Source organism: Trichosurus vulpecula, chromosome 3 (genome assembly GCF_011100635.1).
Source record: "Trichosurus vulpecula isolate mTriVul1 chromosome 3, mTriVul1.pri, whole genome shotgun sequence".
In the NCBI taxonomy this organism is placed as follows: Eukaryota; Metazoa; Chordata; class Mammalia; order Diprotodontia; family Phalangeridae; genus Trichosurus; species Trichosurus vulpecula.
The window spans coordinates 171,964,084-171,983,592 of NC_050575.1; the positions used below are offsets into that span (position 1 = coordinate 171,964,084).

Genomic DNA, 19,509 nt, shown 5'->3' on the forward strand with positions numbered 1-19,509 from the left:
GCTGCATTTACTGTCAGATTTTTTTTCTATGCATTGATCTATTTTGCAGATTTTTTTTTTCTTTTTCTCTTTTGTCTTTTTGTAAAAAAAAGAAAAAAAATCAACTTTGTTATAAGGCATAGCTCTGGGAAGGGAAGCTGAGAAGGTATACAGGGAGAATTGTAGGTGATGTAAAACCAAAATATATTAGTAAAATTTTATCTAAAAAAAAAAAAAACAAAAGCTGGGGGGGGGGGAAGGCTAAACCCTCGGGTTATTTCAATCTTTTACTGAAAGGAGTGCTTTGAAGCCAGTGGGGAGACTTGATGGGCTCTTAGGGAATCCGTGTAGACTTAGAAGGTAACCTGCATACCATCTAGTCAGGCCACTTGTTTTTACAAGTGAAGAAACAGAGGCTCACTGAGATGAAAGGAAGACTACTAATGAGCCTTATTATTTCAAACCAAGCTTGTAGTCTTTGTTGGCCCCCAGGCTCCCCACCTACTGTTCTTATTGGCCAAATTCAATATTTGCAAATACAGGATTCCCTTATTAAAGGAGGGCTAAGGAAAGAACTGATGGTGGTTGTCACCAGGGTTGGGCAGTAGCTGTAGGGTTTGGTATTTTCATACCCTAATTTAAGACTGAGCAGCATGGGAGAGGGTGGGGATAAATCAGGTGTTTATGTGGAGAGCTATCATGCTAGACTTAGATTCAGATGACCTGGATTTAAATCCTGCCTCAGACACTCAAAGCTTTGTGACCATATGCAAATCGCTCTTCCCCTCAGAACCTGTTTCATCATCTGTGAAATGGGAATAATAAAACTTGTACCCCCTATTTCACAGAGTTGTTGTGAGGAAAGAGCTCTGTGAACCCTAAAACCCTATATAACAATGCAGTTAGACTGTTCTGAAAATGAACTGATTTCAGCGATTTTAAAATTGACACATTGATCACCTCTATTTCCCCTGGCCTAGATCTTGTCTCTGAACAGAATCCAGAGTAATTTCCTGGCATCATCTCAGATTAGGGACATCCTCAAACAACCTAAGCAACACTTTAATGACTCTCCCCCTCCCTGCTCCTCCATATGGATCCAAGGATTTATATAAATTCATCTGGAACTGTTTATATTCATTAAAGATTCCATAAATTCATTTCCTACTTGGATGAAGTAAGATGTTTTGAGATTTGTTCTTCAGACTTCAAGGAGATTGTTCTTCTAGTACCTGGGGTTTAGGAAATAAGCTCCTGTCTCCCTTTCCAACCCCCCTATGAGAGATTGCTATTCAGCGGTTAGCTATGCCATGGGAACAGATCAATAGTGAGCCCTTAAGTCAGCAGAATGTAAAAAAAACCAGAGGGGCTATCAGGATATGTGGTTTTAGCCCTGATTTTTCCAATGGTCAAAGATTCACATAGAAGCCAAACTCCTCATCCTGGCATACCAGGCCCTCCATTACCTGGCTCCTACCCAACCTCTCCTGGTTTATTTAACATTATTCACATTCATGCCAATATTCTCTATCCCAGGCCAACTGGGCAACCAAATGCTCCTTGAACTTGACATTAGGTCCCTTTTCACTATGTACTTGCACCCTATGCCAGGGAAATATTCCCTCACCTCTATATTTTAGAATCCTTATCTTCCTTGAAGGCTTAAGGCCTAGCTCAGGAGCTTCCTCTTCCAAGAAGCCTTCCCTCATCCCCCTCTTGCTCTCTCCCTTCCCACATTACTTTCTATTGAATTTCTCTGACCACAGAATCACAGACAAGGGTGTGCGGGAGCCACCTAGAACTGGAACCAAGAGCCAGTTACAGCTAAGAAATCAGCAAATGCTGCAAATCAGGGCTTGACTTACTGTTTTGTTGATGGTCTAGGCTTTAGAAAGTGATGGAAAAATGTTAATGATGAAGACTAAACTTAAAAGTGCATTCAGGGTGTATTTTTCTCTCTCTGAGACGAGGTAGTTAAACACTTACCAGCATAAACCCCTGACTCTAGAGCTGGAAGGGACCTCAGAAGCTATCTGGACCAACCCCCTCCCCCATTTTACAGATAAGAAATGGAGGTCCAGTGAAAACCAAAAAAATCCTTTAGGGCAGCATATATTGTGTTTTTATATTTTCTATTCCCAGCATCCAGTACATTAAGTGCTTGATGTTTGTTGAATTAACAAGGTTACAAAGGAAACTTGTATTAATTTTGTGACCCATGTGTTTCTCTATCCATGAAATGGGGAAAATAATTCCAGTGTGCTAGCTTCACAGAGGTTTCTGAAGATCAGATAACAGAACAAGCACAAAAATCCTTTGAAAAAAGTCCTATACGCCATACAAGTGCAGAGAGCGGTTTGTTTCCTTAGACGGGAGTCTAAGACTTTCTATTTGTTCAAATCTTCCCAAAGACCAAGAATATCATTGTGGTGACAACCACTGTTGGGAGGAATGGGATCAGATGATTGGGAGGGGACCCCTGGAAAGAACAGGAAGTGGGAAAAATAAACAATTTTACAGAGGACACAGGCAGGTGAAAGAGAAATTGGAAATCTAACAATCGCCTTCCTAGGGACCTCCAAAAGCCCCAAGGGCAAGTCCCTTGGCATTTATTAGTTTAAGCTTTGCAAATTTTTTTTCATTTTATCTCCACAATCATCTTGTAAGGGAGGTACTATTGCTATTATCCCTGTTTTATGGAAGAAGAAAGACAGAGAGAGGTTATGTGATTTGCCCAGGATCATACAGCTAGTAAGTGTCTAAGGTAAGATTTGAACTTTGGTCTTCTAGATTATAAGTCTACCACGCTACCCACTATGCCACCTAGCTTCCTTGTCGCCTGTTACATTGCCAATACCCTTTGCATAGCTCTGATCTTCTGCTGATCAAATCCTTGCTTCTCACTCTTCAGCAAGCCAGAAGATCCCCTTTGGGGAAATCTCAGAGAGCTGCTACAGACAGTGAATAATCTCCTAAAGTCCTAGCAAAGGTTTTTTGAGCTACACCTGCAAACTGTATTTTTTGGAGGGATATATTCTTGGAGCAACTTAAAAAAACACACACACAACTTTCTGGCCTTTCCTCTTTCCTGCCCTGGGTTGAACCTGGGATCTGCAAGCAGGCCCATGTAAATCCTGGCCTATCCCAGTGACAAGCTCACCAGGGCTGTGTGATGAACGATGTGTGTCTGCAAAACTGCTCAGCCTCTGGTGGTGGTGGGGAGGGACCTCTTCCTTCCTGCTGTCCAGCTGCTGCTCATCAGCCCAAGCCCCTCAGGGACAGGAGTGAGGCCTTGCAAGGAAGGACACCTGGTATGGGATTAGCTAGGGAGGGGAAGAGGTCCAATCCATAAAGCAAGGTGGTCTTTCCTATTCCCCTCTCCAAAGCCTCCTTCCTGCTTCTTGAAAATGAAAACAGATGCTGTTTAGAGGAACTACCTGGGACCATGATATCTTCTTCTGTCTATGGCGAGAGCCTCATAATGGACAACCTTTCTTATGTGAGGGTGATATTCCTGACCCACCAACAAAAGGCACATTCTCTGGCCTAGTCCCTTAGTGTAACCAAGAGTACTCATTTATGAGATACCCCTCAGGGCTCTTGATAATCTAAGAAAATAAACCAGGTTTAGGGCTCAGTGACAGACCCGGCATTGTGTGTTGCTGGGGTTGGGGTTCAGTCTGTAGCCATAGAATACAGTTAGTTGTTCTCTGTGCAAAGCTAATAGGCTCCTTCAAGGATAGGAACCACAGGATAGGAACGTTTTTGCTTCTGGTATCTTCTGCAAAGGGTATTTCTCAATCCAAGACAAAACTGAGCTCAGTAGGCCCTTAGGGACCATGCCTGGTTTATAAGAGTCAACTAGAACACAGTGTTAGAGGTCAACTATCACAATCCCCTCATTTTAATAGATTAGGGGACTTAGATAAGATAGGTTAGGTGACTTGACAAAGGTTACACAGGCAGAATAAAGATCCAAAGCCAGGGCCCTTGATTACAAATCTAGCATTCTTTCCACCATACCAGACCACCTGCCTACAACTAGGGTCCAGTCCTTGGTGGTGCTGGTAAATGTTTAACAAGTGTCTCTCCAAATTTAAAAAAATATACACAGGTACACTTTCAAGTTGAACCTTAAGTCAGTACTATCATCAAAATAGCACATCACAACCTGATTTATAGCATTTGCTGACTTCCTAGGTATAAATACTTACACTGAAAATTTCACAATTGGCTCTGAGTCCCTATAGGCAGGCTCCAGTATAGCATTGGTCTAGTCCCTGGGGCAGTAGCCCTTATGCTGGAAGTCAGTCACAACAACAGAGAAAAGTCTGCTCAGCCCTGTATGTTCCTACAGAAAAGAATGTGGTGAAAGTCTTCCGGGTCAATTCAACATTCACTGAGGACCTACTATATGAATGGCACAGTGCTAGTCTCTTAGAATAGATACTAAGGCAAGAACCAAAATTTCCTTGCCCTCTGGAGACTTCCCTTGTACTGGGATATTCCACATGCATGCACAGAGAAACAGATGTTACAGGCCAAGTCGAGAAACACAAAGAAATGTCGAGGGTATGAGCTCTAACAACTGGGGTGGGGGTGGCGAATCTGGAAAGGTCTGGTGTGGTTGATACAAGAATTGTGTTTTCAAAATAGAAGGAGTTTTTGTTTGTTGAGTTCTAAGTATTTCTGGGCAAGTGTAAGTGATGGGACTGAGAAGAGTCTGGCTGTGTGATGAGCATGAAAGGTTTTTCTCAGCATTTGTCAATGCTGCCTGTGTCCCTTCAACACATAGGCATCTTCTCCCACCAGCTGGCTCCAGCCAACGTAGAATGAATTGCTCTTGAAGCCCAGGAGGCAAAGAAAGCACCTATAGCCAGAGACAGTGTGGTATAGTGTGGAAATAGCATGGGATTTGGGGTTAGAGGACCTGGTTTCGAATCTCACCTCTGTCATTTAACTACCTGTGTGATCTTGGGTTCTCTAGGACTCAGTTTCCTTATCTGTAAGAAGTGGTTGGACTAGATGATTTCTAAGGTCCTTTCTAATTCCTAATCTATAAACTAAGTAGGGCCATGATGGTGTTTCCAGTGTGGGTTGGGGATACCTCTAGACCCCGAACGGTATACCTCTTCCTGCCTGTGCCTGCTGTGAATCGGGCTTCCCAAGGCTATAGCAGTACCACCTGCCATGAGGCTGACCTCATGACTATACCTTGTGAAACTCAACTCTTGCTTACTTCCACCTCCTCTGATGTTACTCATATGCTGCTGAATGGAGTTGGAAGAATTCAAAAACCAAAACAAACCATACAGACTGCATTTATTACAAATGTTTGTGATCTGAGTTCTAATTCCCATTGTCTTCCCTAAATTATTCTCTATTCCGCATTCCAAAGCTTCTCTTCTCTGGCCAAGCCCACTATGACGCCATTTTCCTCTCCCCAGCTCCTCTGCTGAGGATCTCATTTCTTACTTCACACCCTGCCGCCCACCCCCGCCAAAATTGAGGCCATTTGCTGAGATTTCTCTCTTCTATCACAACCCTCTAACACCATACCCCACTATCTTCTTCACTTGGCTCTGGTATATACTCTCTGGCTGTCCCACCTATGCCTGGAATGCTCTCCTCCCTCCTCCACTCTGACTACTGACCTCCTGGAAATCTTTCCTAACCCCTCTTAACTCTAGTACTTTTTCTCTGAAATATTTCCTATTAATCCTGCACATAGTTTGCTATATATATATTTATATATATTTGTTTGCATGTTGTCTCCCCGATTACATTATAAGTTTCTTGAGGGCAGGGACTGTCTTTTGCCTCCTTTTGTATCCCTAACTTTTATCATACTGCCTGGCACATAGTAGGCCCTTAATATATATTAATTAAATTTATCAAATTAATGAAAAGTTGACCCTTCTCTTTTCTAAGGCTAATCTTTCTATGTTGTTATTGTTGTTCAGTCATGTCTGACTCTACATGATCCCATGGACTTTGTTCATGAAGTTTTCTTAGCAAAGATATTGGAGTGGTTTGCCATTTTCTTCTCCTGTGTGCCCCCATTTTATAGATGAAGAATTGAAGCAAGTAGGAGTTAAGTGACTTGCCCAGGGTTACAGAGCTAGTAAGTATCTAAGGCTGGATTTGAACTCAGATCTTCCTGATTCCAAGCCTGGTGCTCTATTCATTGTACCAGCTACCTGCCCCAGATGCTTCCACATGCACCCTTAATTCCATTCTCTCCTATCTTCTCCAGTGGATTGTCCCCACTATCATTCCCTCCTCTCTTTAATGTCACTCCTTATCCACTGACTCCTTCCCTGCTGCCTACAAACACTTATGTCTCCTCCATTCTTAGAAAACTCTTGTTAGATGCTATTATTCCCAATAGCTGGCATCCTATCTCTTCCCTCCTCAACTAAACTGGAAAGGTCATTTACACTAAGTACCTCTACTTTCTTTCCTCTCACACTCTTCTAAACCCTTTGCAGCTGGGCTTCCAATCTCATTTACCTGAAATTGCTCTCTCCAAAGCCACCAAAAATCTCTTAATTAAAACATCTAATGGCCTTTTCTCAGTCCTTATCCTTCTCGATCTCTCTAGCATTTGACACTGTTGACCACCTTCTCCTCTATCTCATCCCTGGATTTTCTTGACACTCCTACCTAACCCTTGGTTCTCCTTCTTCATCCCTACTTCTCAGCCTTTTTTGGACAGATCTTCGTCCATGATATATGCCACTCACTGTGGTTGTACCCCAAGGCTCTTCACGGGATCTTATTGTCTTCCCTCATTATACTACTTCATTTGGTGATCTCATCAATTATCATCTCTAAGCTAATGATTCCCAGATCTTTATATTCAGCTCTAGTCTCTCCCCTGAACCCGTATGTCACCAATTGCCTATTGAACATTTGAGCAGCATGTCCTCTAGGCATATCAAACTCAACATGTCCAAAACTGAACCCATCTTTCCCCCCAAATCTACCCCTCTTCTGTCGAGGGCTGTCATTCTCTTGATCACCCAGATTCACAGTCTTGGTATCATTCTTGACTCCCCTATCTCCATCACCTCATTTATCTAATTGGGCGCCAAGTCTCGACATTACTATCTCTACAACATCTCTCCTATCTGTCCCCCACTTACAGGACCACTTTCATCTCCTCTCACCTGGATTACTACAATAGCCATCTCATTGGTTTCCCCACCTTAGCTCTCTGCCCTCCCCCCCCATTCCAATCTGTCCTCCACTCAGCTGCCAAACAATGTCCTTAAAGCATAGGTCTAACCTCCTACTCAATAAACTCCAGTGGTTCCCTATTACCTCCAGGATCAAATTATACTCCTTTGTTTGGCATTTGAAACTTTTCACAAGAAGGCCCTTTCCAATCTTTGCAGTGTTCTCATGTTATAGCCCCTTCCATAAGCTCTATTGTCCAGCCTTATTGGGCTACTTGTTGTCCCTCACATAGGATGTTTGATTCCTCCCAACTCTGTGCATTTGTACTGGCAGTTCCCCAAGTCTGAAATCTTCTCCCTCCTGACCTCCTCCTCCTCCTCCACCTCCTGGGATCCTTGGCTTTCTTCAAGGCTCAGCTGTATGTACCTCCCTTCCTCCTTTGCAGAAGTGGGTGTAGAACACTGCCTAGTCTGTCAGACAGCTGACGTGGCGGTTGGTTTTGCCGAACTGTTTTTTTTTCCCCCTCTTTTTTTATTCTTTGGTACAAGCAATGGCTCTGTCGCAGGGGGAAGGGAGATAGGGATATATTTGGAAATGAAGAAGAAAATAAAAGATATCAATAAAAAGATGCAATGATTAAAAAATTAAGCTTCTAAAATACCATCTTTGACAAGAGGCCTTTCCCAGTAACCCCAGCTGCCTTCTCCTCTAGGGTTACCTTCCTTCTACTCTATACATGTTTTGTATGTACCTACTTATATATGCATTGTCTCTCTCATTAGAAATGGAAGCCTCCTGATGACAGGAAATGCTTTTGGTTTTGGTATATCCCCAGGGCTGGCCCTGTAGAAGGCACTTAATAAATGCTTCTTAATTGACTGACTGGGTGGGTTGATAAGTGGGGCAGTTTCATTTGCTTATTTTTTATTCCTAATATAAATATGCAGTGTTTAACTTTTTGAAGAGGTTAGGCCTGACTCCCCAGCTACATGGTTAGGTTCGGTGACAGCAAGGACCATGATATGTGTCTGTTTGACGCATGTTTGACATGACAGCTGCTCTTGCTACAGGGTCTTATACTCAGACTCAAATGTTTGTTGGTGAGGCAGTGATGCAGAGAAACACACAGTCAATTTTCTACTTGTCTGAAGCGTGGGGATTATCTGCAGCAAATCTTATGTTTAATTCCTTGTGGAAATATATGCCTCTGCTTAGTTTTGTGTAGGTCTCCCCACCATCAGAGGTTATATGCCCTCCTTGCTCTTCCACCACAGAGCCATGCAGAAAAGAGGAGGTAAATAGTCACACTTTCAAGGAGGGAGGGAATGCTTGTCCCAGAGGCTCTGCTGAAGTCTAGAATTGCCAGATTCCTCTATCTTTATGCTAAGACACAGCTTGAGCTAAGACTCTCACTTAGAATTTGAGCAAGTTTAAAAAATTGCTGGGAAAACTAGAAGTAGTTTGGCAGAAACTAGGTATAGACCAACATCCCACACCAAGATAAGGTCAAAATGGGTACATAATTTAGACATAAAGGGTGATACTATAAGCAAATTAGGGGATTATAGAATATCTTGTCTGTCAGATTTATGGATCAGGGAAGAATTTATGACCAAAAGGGATAGAGAGCATTACAGGATATAAAATGGATAATTTTGATTAATTCATACAAATTAGAAAGGTTTTTATACAAACAAAAATCAATGCAGCCAAGATTAGATGGGAAGAAGAAAACTGGGAAAAACATTTTACAGCACGTTTCCCTGATAAAGGCCTTATTTCTCAAATATATAGAGAACTGAAACAAATTTATAAAAATAAGAGCCATTCCCCAGTTGATAAATGATCAAAGGATAGGAATAGGCAGTTTTCAGAAGAAGAAATCAAGGCTATCTATAGTCATATGAAAAAATGTTCTAAGTCACCTTTGATTAGAGAAAATGCAAATAAAATAACACTGAGGTACCACCTCACACCTATCAGATTGGTTAATATGACAGAAAAAGAAAATGATAAATGTTTGAGGGGATATGGGAAAACAGGGACACCAATGCTCTGTTAATGGAGTTGTAAACTGATCCAACCTTTCTGGAGAACAATTTGGAACTATTCCCAAAGGGCTACAAAACTGTGAATACCCTTTGACCCAGCAATACCACTACTAAGTCTGTACCCCAAAGAGATAAAAGAAAAAGGAAGATGACCTATATGTATAAAAATATAGCAGTTCTTTTTGTGCTGGCAAAGAATTGGAAATTGAAGAGATGGCCACCAATTGGAGAATGGCTGAAAAAGTTGTGGTATATGATTGTGATAGCACGCTACTGTGCTATAAGAAATGGTGAGCAGGTTGCCTTCAGAAAAATCTGGAAAGACATGAACTGATGCAGAAATAAGCAGAACTGGGAGAACATTGTATACAATAACAGCAATATTGTATGAGGATCAACTGTGAATGACTTAGCTATTCTCAACAATACAATGATCCAAGATGATTTTGAAGGACTTATGATGAAAAATGCTATCTGCCTCTAGAGAAAGAAATGATGGCATATGAATGCAGCTTGAAGCATGCTATTTTTATTTGCTTTATCATTCTTGGTTTTTTGGTCTGTTTTCTTTTGTGGCATGGCTAATATGGAAATGTTCTACATGACTACGCATGTATAATCTATATCAAATTACTTGCCTTCTCAAGGAGGGGGGAGAGAATCTGGAACTCAAAATTAAAAAAAAATGAATGTTAATTTTTTTTGGTTTCCAGAGTTGCTTCAATGTTCTTGGTTTTAGAACAGTTTTTATCACAGCATGTGGATTTAGAAGAATAAAAATGGGTGAAACAATTCTGAATTATTTAATAAGCAAACGCCTTGGCCCCTTTCATTTTGGTACAAAGCTGTGAAGTCCAGGAAACTTTGTAAAAGAAGAAATAAAGCAAATATTGACAGAAAAATAATACTTAAATACTTTACCTATTTTTATTTACATGTAATTGAGAAAAAATAAAAATTATATTAAACAAGGAATTTGAACAAGTTTAAAACACCTTTTTAGGTGCAGGGGCAGGCACCTGGGCTGGGAAGGAGGGAGCTGTTCACAGGGGTGCCTTAAAAACTCTACTGATTTGTACTTGTTTCGGGAGGAGATTTTCAAAATAGTTCTCCTATGGGAAAGCTAACTTGGGTTTGTCTGTGAATCATAAAAAGGCAAGTCTCCTGTTCCCTTTCCCAGCAGGGATGCTAGGTGTTAATTACAACTTTGCTGTACTGGGTTCCACCAGGATTTCTGCCTCCTCAGGCTGGCCCTACAGGTCATTGTCCCTCAGTGTGCCAGATCAGAAAAGGAATTTAGGTGGCATGGTGGAGAGAGCACCAGACGAAGTCAGGAACAACAGAGTTTAAATCCTGCCACAGATGCTTCCTGGGCTGTGTGACCTTGGGTAAATCACTTAATCCCCTTGGCCATAATTTCCTCATCCATAAAACAGTGAGAGGAAATAAGTCGGACTCAGTGGCTCTTTAAGGTCCCCTTCGCCTCTGCATCTATGATCCTATGAAACGGGAGTCGGAAGGGGGAGTGGGGTGGGAGGAGGTATGACTATTTCTTCGTGTGACTGCTGCACTTTAACCTTTATTCCTGTCACTTGTCATCAGTATTGTCTTCTCCCACCTCTATTCCCCACTTCCCCCATACCAATCTCTACTTAATAAAATCCAACTTATTCTTCAAGGCTGGCTCAAACTCTACCTCCTGAAATCAAAATAGTAGCTCTGGAAGGGACCGTAGAGACCATCTAGCTCAACAGCACCCCCCGCCTCGATTTTAAGATGAGTATGCTTGGGTCCTGCTGAGAAAGGAAATGATTTGCCCAAGAAAACACAGCTAGCTACTGGCAAAGACATGGCTAGCACACAGGTCTACTGTGCTGATGCACTCTCTGCTACTGGCAAAGAAATAGAAATAATCTCATTCTGCAAGTGACCGGAAGTATGACCCAATCATTCTGTTACCTTCTTCCATTTCTGTCCCACTCCCCCAAGGGAACAAGCTTCCAGGGCCAATCAGCTCCTAAACAGGAATCTACCCTTCAACATCTTTGAGTTCCTGAGGTTTTGTTGGCAGCATCTGGGGTACAGGGAAGTTCTAATCTAGCAGCAACAAGCTGATAACCAACCCTTCCACCATTAAGGTCGGTATTTTGGAGCTTTGTCCTCGACAGGCCCCTGTGGAAATGAATGGGCAGCTTAGCCAATGGTCCAGGAGGTCTGGATGGCTCCTTCGGATAGGAAACTTGACTTCATATTCTATCTGTGAAAAGAGCTCTTTATTTTTGGCAAGTTTCACCCACCCCTCTTCCAGACTTCCCTATTTCTGTCAAAGGCCCCATCATCCTTGCAGTTATTCAGATTTAAAAACTCAGCATCATCCCTGATTTCTCCTTCTCCCTCACCCCACATAAAGCAATCAGTTGCCACATCTTGTCATTTCTGCCTCCACAAATTTCTTTATTCTACCTGCTTCTCTCTTATGCTAGCTCAGGGCCTTCTCACCTCTGTCCTGAAGTATTGCAATGATAACCTTTGAACTGGTTTCCTGGCATGAAGAATCTCCCCTTTCCAAAGCCTCCTTTAGAGAGCAGCCAAAGTGTTCTGAAAGCACCAGTCTGATCATGCTACTATCCCAATCAGGAAACCCTAGTTGCTTCCTATTTCCTCTAGAATCAAGTATAAATTCCTCTGTTCAGCCTTTAAAGCCCTTCACGACTCATCTTTCTAGCCTTGTTATACGCTGCACCTGTTTGCACACTTTTTGGTCCAGCCAAGCTGGCTTTCTTGCTGTTCCTCACGTGTGATATTCCATTTCCTTCCCCATGCCATTGCGTTGGCTGTTGCCCATGCCTGGGATGCTTTCCCTCCTCACCTCTGCCTCTCAGAATCCCTTATTTTCTTCAAAACTCAGCCTAAGAGCCATGTTTTACACCAGTGGTATCATACTCAAATAAAAACAGGGGCCACTAAACTGTACCTTACGATCCCTGAGAGTCACAGATCAACTTAGAAAACTCCATATTAATATTCATATCTTTTTATTTAATCTTGTTAATTATTTCCCAATTATATTTTAATCAGGCTTCGGCAGCACATGGGAGTGTTGTGGGCCACATGTGGCCTATGTACTTGACACCTCTGCTCTACACAGGGTCCCTAGAACACAGTAGGAGCTAAATAAATGCTGGTGGGTTGATTCACTCCAGCTTTTACAAACTCTGATCCAAGACTCTGATTCCATCTCGACCACCTCTTCTTGGTCCCTACAGAAGAAGGACTAATGACGCCAATAACTACACTTCCAGGAAAATTGTCAGCTGATGCCAATTCCTGGAAAAGATTCTATGCTTAGATCATCTCAGATGGTCTAATAAGATGGTCAAAAAGCTTCTAGCTTTTCACAAATTGATTTTCAATCTCCTTCTCTCTGCTACCTCCATGCCTACCAAATATCTAATTATCCACAGGCTCACACACATCGACTGATGCAATCACAGTGCAGCAAGGCCTAATTATACAACCCAGCTTGTTATTAAAGAGCCTGGGACTAAAAAGCAAAGGCAAAAATTCTCATCCCAGGCTTACCATTAACTGGGGGAAAGTGGGAGAGGATGGGAACCTTGGGCAAGACAAAATTTCCTTGCACCTCAGTTTCTCCATCTATGAAAGGAAGGCTTTGGGCTAGAGGATATCTAAAGGTCCTTTCCTTTCTTGTACATAGAATATTCTATGTGTAAGAATTTTACACGTGGGGTAGCTAGGTAGTGCAGTGGATAGAGCACAAGGCTTGTAATCTGGAAGACTCATCTTCCTGAGTTCAAATCTGGTCTCAGACACTACCTGTGTGACCCTGGACCAGTTACTTGACCCTGTTTGCCTCAGTTTCCTCATCTGTCAAATGAGCTGGAGAAAGAAATGGCAAACCACTCCAGTATCTTTCCCAAGAAAACCCCAAATTAGGTCATGAAGAGTCTGACATGACTCAACAACAACAATTGTACAAGAATTTGTGTAGATCACAAAGATTTAGAATTAGTGGACCTGGGTTCAAATCCCAGCTCTGCTACTTGCTACCTGTGTGACCCTGGGCAAATCACTGAACTTTTCTGAGACTCAGAGGGTGAGAAGGGTCGACTAGATAATCCCTAGGGTTCATTCTAGCTCTAAATCTCTGATCTTATGAAATCCACCCCCTAAAGCATGATATGATATATATCATGGCCAGACTATGCCAAGAGGTTTTGGGTGCGGAGTAAGGATCTGACCCGTCTCATGGACCTTGAGTTATAAAGGGAGCCAGCCATTCATAGAGGGCTTTCCTTGGGTCAAGGGTTGGGGAAGCATCTCTTGATGCCTCAAAAGAAATACAACAAAGCCATGAATCTGTTCCCTTTGGAGCAGCACACTTAGTTCTGCAGGAGTGGCCACAGAGCCGAGGAAAGTCTGGAGGTCAAAAGATGTTAACAGCTATGGTGCGGTTATCCTCCCACCCCTCACCAACTCTCTGGGCTTTTTGGTTTCTTTCTTTTCATCATTCCGAGATTTTTTTTTAAAACAGCAGTTTACAAAATTCAGTAGCTTTAGCACCCTTTTACAGATATCCTGGGGGCGCTTCCCCAGCTGGAATACTGAACACCGGGGGAAAGAATAGTGCCTCCCCTAGGCAAAGGCCCCTTTACCCCTTGCTCCAAAGGTGGGCAGAGACCCTGGCCAGCATTTACATAGGAGAGCCAGGAGATCCTTACTTCCCATTCTGCTCCTAGGGTTACCCAGGAAGATGACAGCTTCCAGGTGTGTACCTTGGTCTGCTCACCGTCCCCCACATGCACACATAGACATACACAAACACATGCTCCTTAAGAGCTTGACTGAGGGTCCTCCAAGAGAACCCTCCCTCTGGTTCCTTTCTGTTGGAAGTCTCCTTTCCTTAAGAGGTATATGGCCTCACTGCCCTCCCACACACAAACACTGCTCCCCTCGCTCCCCCATCCCACACACTTCTCTTGGAGCATTCTCCTCTTGATCTAGGGTCCCAGACCCAGATGTCCTGGCTGTTGAGACCCTTTATCCAAGGCACTTGAGTTGAGCAGGGTCCCGTGGGAGTCTCAGTTGCTTTTTAGAAGGGAATGAAAAAGACGGGGGGAGTGCTTTGCATCTAATAATATAGCTACCACACTGTACCCCACTGTGATCACACTTCTCTTTGGAGAGCTGGGAATATGTTAATTAAGCCTTAACACCCCTTCCTCCCAACCAGAGAAGTATTTTTAGACTCCTTTTCCAGGTGGGCCTCCCAAGCCTCTGACCCAGACAGCGTTGCAAGGGAAGCTTCTCAGGCCCCCTTTAAGGTCCCTTATTGTACGAACACTTCTACATTCTTCCCTATGGAGGGGGAAGAGTATAATAAGAGTGATGAGGCCCTAAAGGGTATCTTTAGCTGCCCAAAGGTCTGCACCCAATGCTATGCTCCTGGTCTTTGAGGCCTGATGGGAGGGGCCAAGGCAGAGCCAAACCCAGCATTGCAGAATGTCTGGGAGCCTGGTGGCCTCTATTCACATGTGCACAGTGGTCTAGTAGGGAGTGGCACATCTGGGCAATGAGTGGAAGCTCCTCCTTTTTGTTCCTTACCTAAGATCCTCCATCTTGTTTCTGTGAACGTGCCCTGACTGCCTCCTGTGCCCAGCTAGAAGTCCTGAGTTCAAATCCTGACTCAGATACCTACTAGCTGAGTGACCCTGGGCAAATCACCCAACCACTGTCTGCCTTAGGTTCCTCAACTGTAAATGAATAATACTGATAGCACCCAACTCCCAGGGTTGTGTGAACATAAAGTGCTTTGCAAATTTTAAAGCACTATATATAAATGATAGCTATTATCTATTTTATATATATATGTATATATATATATATACATATACACTTATATATACTTAAACATGTCCATGATTTCCCTTCCATCAAAAAATGGGCTCCTTGAAGGCAAGGATGTTTCAGCTTTGTCTTTGTATGCCCAACAATTGGCACACTGCCTACTAAGTGCTGGATTGCAATAAGTATAGAATGAGTCTCTCGTTTCAAAACATCCCTTGTAATTGTAATTGTAATCAATTCTCTCACTGCCTTATCATCCATATGGTTTTAGAGGCAAAGAGGATACCAAGTCCAACCTCATCTCTGAACCATGAATCCTATATATAGTGTTCCAGGAGAGTAGGACACTGTGGCATTTAATAACAGCTACCTAAACCAAGGTGGACTCCAGGACTACCTTTGCTTATGTTTCTAGAGCCTCCACGCTTGGGGTGCTTCCACTCCAAAGAGGCGGATTGTGGCATGGCCATATCTGCTGAAGCTACAGCTTAGTCTTTTCCTCCTCAAGAGGAGATTGAAAAATTGCCCCTCTCCCCTCTCCCCTGCCCCAATCAGTTGCAGAAAGACAGATTGAGTGAACGTGTTAAAATATGGCAGTGCATTTATCTAGGGAGTCCTGAAATTTTATTTGTTCCTTTTTTCTTTTAGGATCATCTAGTCCAGAGGCTCTTAGCTTGGGGTGCCCAGGCTGATTTCAGGAGATCTGTGATCTTGGATGGGAAAAAAACCCACATCTTTATGCCAATATAAATGATTTCCTTCGTAATCTTATATCTCATATTTTTATGCATTATTCTGATAAAGGGTTTATAGGCTTCACTAAACTGCCAAAGACCTCCATGACACAAAATGATTAAGAACCTCTGAACTAGTTCGACATCCTAATTTTACATAGGGCAATTGAGGCCCAGAGAGATACAGTGACTTGTCCAAAGTTATGCAAGAAATAAAGAGCGGAGGCAGCGACCATACCTGGTCTTCTGACCCTAGACCCAAAGCACAAACCAAATTTTCCCACCAAGAAACAAGCACCAACAATATACTTTCATCTTGAAGCAGGGTGGTACAAGAAATCCTGCAAAGAGTATCGAGCACAGGCACCTTTGCCAGCTGCCTCCTACCTCCATCGTGTGCCTCGATCCATGCGGGCTGGAGAGAGCTTTCTTTCCCCAGGGGGAGGCTTGGGATCTCCTCAAAAATCTCTCCAGCTTGTTCCACTCAAGGGGCTCAGGGAAGCCCTGGGTAGCAGCTGGCAGCTCCCTTCTAGCTAGACTAGGTGGTGCTATCACAGGGTCCTCCCCCGGTTCTAAGGCAGCAGCTCCAGGATGGAACTCAGGGGAGAAGAAGGAGGAGGCTGAGTGTGAGTGATGGGGGCTGCCAGTTTGGCAGGTGCTAGTGCCGATGGGAAGGATGGGAAAAGCTTGTCTGGGAGTCTCAGCCCGTTTGGAGCCCCCCCGCCCCCCACCTTGACAAGATGCCAGTTCTACATTCCACTCACCTCACCACCTTTCCTACCCTGACACAGGGGCTAAGATGAGTCACAGCAAAAGGAGCAGAGTCTTCCAAATGGGTAATTTTTTTTGTTGCCTGGGCTCTGCTCCTATCTAGGTTTGGTCTTTTTTTCTTTTAGTCCTTCAGTGGTCCCCCCTTTTTCCCCTTCCCATCTCTTCAGCTTCTCTCCTCTTTGACCCAAAGTTTCCTTCCCTCAAAAGGTCACCCTTAACCATTCCATGAGCCAGAGGCAGCGACAGGTGTCATTCCCTTCAGAAGATCTCCAAAGAGCATTAGTCTGCAGACATCTGGGGACCCCTTGACCCTGCTGTACCCATTTCCCAGAGAGTTACATTGAGGGAGTACTCACAAAGGATGAAGTTTGCAAGTCCACTTCACAAGTTGGAAGAAAATTTGGAGCTATTCAGACACTACTTTCTCCCCAAACCCCACTCTGTCTCTACGCCCAAGATGGTCTTTTACCGACTAACAGCCTCATATATAAGAAGTGGGTGGATAAGATTCTCATCCAAAAAGAATGATCCGTTTTGTATTGGGCTCCATGCCACCTGGTGAGACCTGAGGAGGGCACTCAGTCTATTTTTGGTGAGAGCCTTTTTGTGAATGTCTAATAGATACATAAGGGAGCTTGGGACAATTAAGACAAGAATCACGTGGGTGAAGAAACATCAGAAGAGAGACTGATCTAAGTAAACTGGGCTCTGTCCAAGGGGGTGGAGGGTGAGGCTGGGAAAACCACAAGAGAAAAAAGCAGGAAACAGGAAGCTGGCCCCCCAGCCCTCTGGGCAGCACCTTTTCTAACCCCCACTGCTCCTGACCAAGGTCATGGGGAACTCGGATGAGACTCACATGTGTATAATCTGAGCATTGTCCCATTCCTAAGGCAAAGGCAAGGGACTGAAGGATCTCTTAGGAGCCCTTGAAGCTTTAAAGATCCTTAGTGGAGCCCACAAGCTGTCAGCCTTTATTGCCTGTCTTACCTCTCGGGCACTTAGCACAGGCTACCCTGTGACATTGCTTTCATTATGGCGTTGTTATTGAACTTTTTATGGGTGCTGGTCTTGTCCTTGAGGGGAAAGGCCATGCATTACATATATCCCTTGTACCTCTGCAGCTCCTGGTACAATGCTGTGTGTTGTTATCATTCAGTTGTGTCTGACACTTTGTGACCCCATTTGGGGTTTTCTTGGCAGAGACACCGGAATGGTTTGCCATTTCCTTCTCCAGTTCATTTTACAGATAAGGAAACTAAGGCAAACAGGGTTAAGTGACTTGCCCAGGGTCACACAGCCAGTAAGTGTCTGACGCCAGATTTGAACTCAGGAAGATGAGGCCCAGCATCCTATCCACTGTGCCACCTAGCTGCCCTACAGTAGGCATTCAATAAATATTTGTTGAGAGGGGGAAGAAAGTCACTTCCCCTTTATGGGCCTCAGTTTCCCCATCTATAAGTGAGGGAGTTAGATTAGATGAGCTCTAAGGTCCTGTCTAGCTCTGAGATCCTATGAATATCCCTCCTTAGGAGTCCATCTTTCTCTCTCCAGCTGCTCTTACTGGATGATTTACCTGGAGTTCACCAGGATACAAGCTTTAATGTAGAGATGAGGGGGCTGGCACCTTGACTGGCCTCAATACCTCCTCACTGGGGACAGCCCTGAGGACTGGTGCCCCCTCAGACTGGGTCAGACCCCAGAGGGAACAGGCTTAGGAAAGTGGCGGATAACCAAGATCTTACCGTCCGGGGGATCTGGATTTGTATGTCATTGGTGCTGTCTAAGGGTAAGCTGCTCCCCTCTTGGGAACCCTCACGGTATTTCTGGCTTTTCACAGAGAGGGAAAAGAAGTCCTTGCCTGCCATCTTCAGCTCTACCATGTGGTGGCTGTCTCCGTTCTGGTTCTGTCATGGGAAAGAAAACAAGGAAGGAATGTTGAAAAAGGTCCTGGAAAATTGAGCAACGTTTTTCGTTTGGTTTTGTTTTTAAATCTAGGCACTTACATGTTAAGAAATAATAACTAACTACTAGTATTTGTACAAGGCATTTCATACTTTTATATGTTATCTCCCTCTATCCTTACATCAGCTGGGTGGGACAGGCGGGGGAAGAGGGAAGGTATTATTAACCCCCATTTTGCAATTGAGGAAACCAGCTCAGAGGTGAAGTCCAAGGTCACAGAGGCATCTCCAACTTTCCCTTGGATGGATTTTCAGGGTGGTTGTGTACAGTCCATCTGAAATGCTCCCTGAGGTCAGTCCCATACTCTATCCAGTTCAAGATTCTATCCACAAGAGCTTAAGGACCTTTCAGGAGTTCATGGTAGTTACTTTCCACAAGCTGCTCCTTAAAGATTAGGGCTATCCTCTAATTCTTAGTACCTCTTAATAGCTTGCTACTTAAATAAATAGTAATATGATAAAAAGTCTTTCAGAAAGATTTATCATGGAACTGAGCTCATTACAGGGGGGACAGACCTGGGTTCAAGTCCCACTTCTGACATACTGTGTGACCCTTGGAAAGTCACTTCACTGGCAGTACCCTAGGCAACCCTTTAAGACTGTAAGTTATTTAGAAGATACCAAATGGCATTGCAAGAAGTTTCCTCCCTGTACCATTGAAATCATTGAAACCATTCTTGTCCCCTATGTTCTGGGCAAAAAAGAAAAAAAAAAAGAAAAAGAAATAGTCCCTACCCTCAAAGACCTTACACTCTATTGGAAGGAAACAATTTTGTTGTTGTATCAGTTAGTTGTGTCTGACTCTTTGTGGCCCTATTTGGGGTTTTCTTGGCAAAGATACTAGAGTGGTTTGCCATTTCCTTCTCCAGTTCATTTGACAGATGAGGAAACTGAGGCAAACAAGGTTAAGTGACTTGCCCAGGGTCACACGGCTAGTAAGGCTTACATTCTATTGGAAGGAAA

General features: G+C 43.5%; 1 protein-coding gene across 2 annotated transcripts in view; it reads right to left on the reverse strand.

The window, feature by feature from the left end:
• The window catches only part of GPSM1 (G protein signaling modulator 1), a 135,965-nt gene that overhangs the window by 21,403 nt on the left and 95,053 nt on the right, over nt 1–19,509 (reverse strand). For both annotated transcript variants that reach the window (XM_036751770.1, XM_036751771.1), the window contains exon 11: nt 18,328–18,489. In XM_036751770.1, coding sequence (XP_036607665.1) covers nt 18,328–18,489 — 162 coding nt within the window. The remainder of the gene's footprint in view (nt 1–18,327; nt 18,490–19,509) is intronic.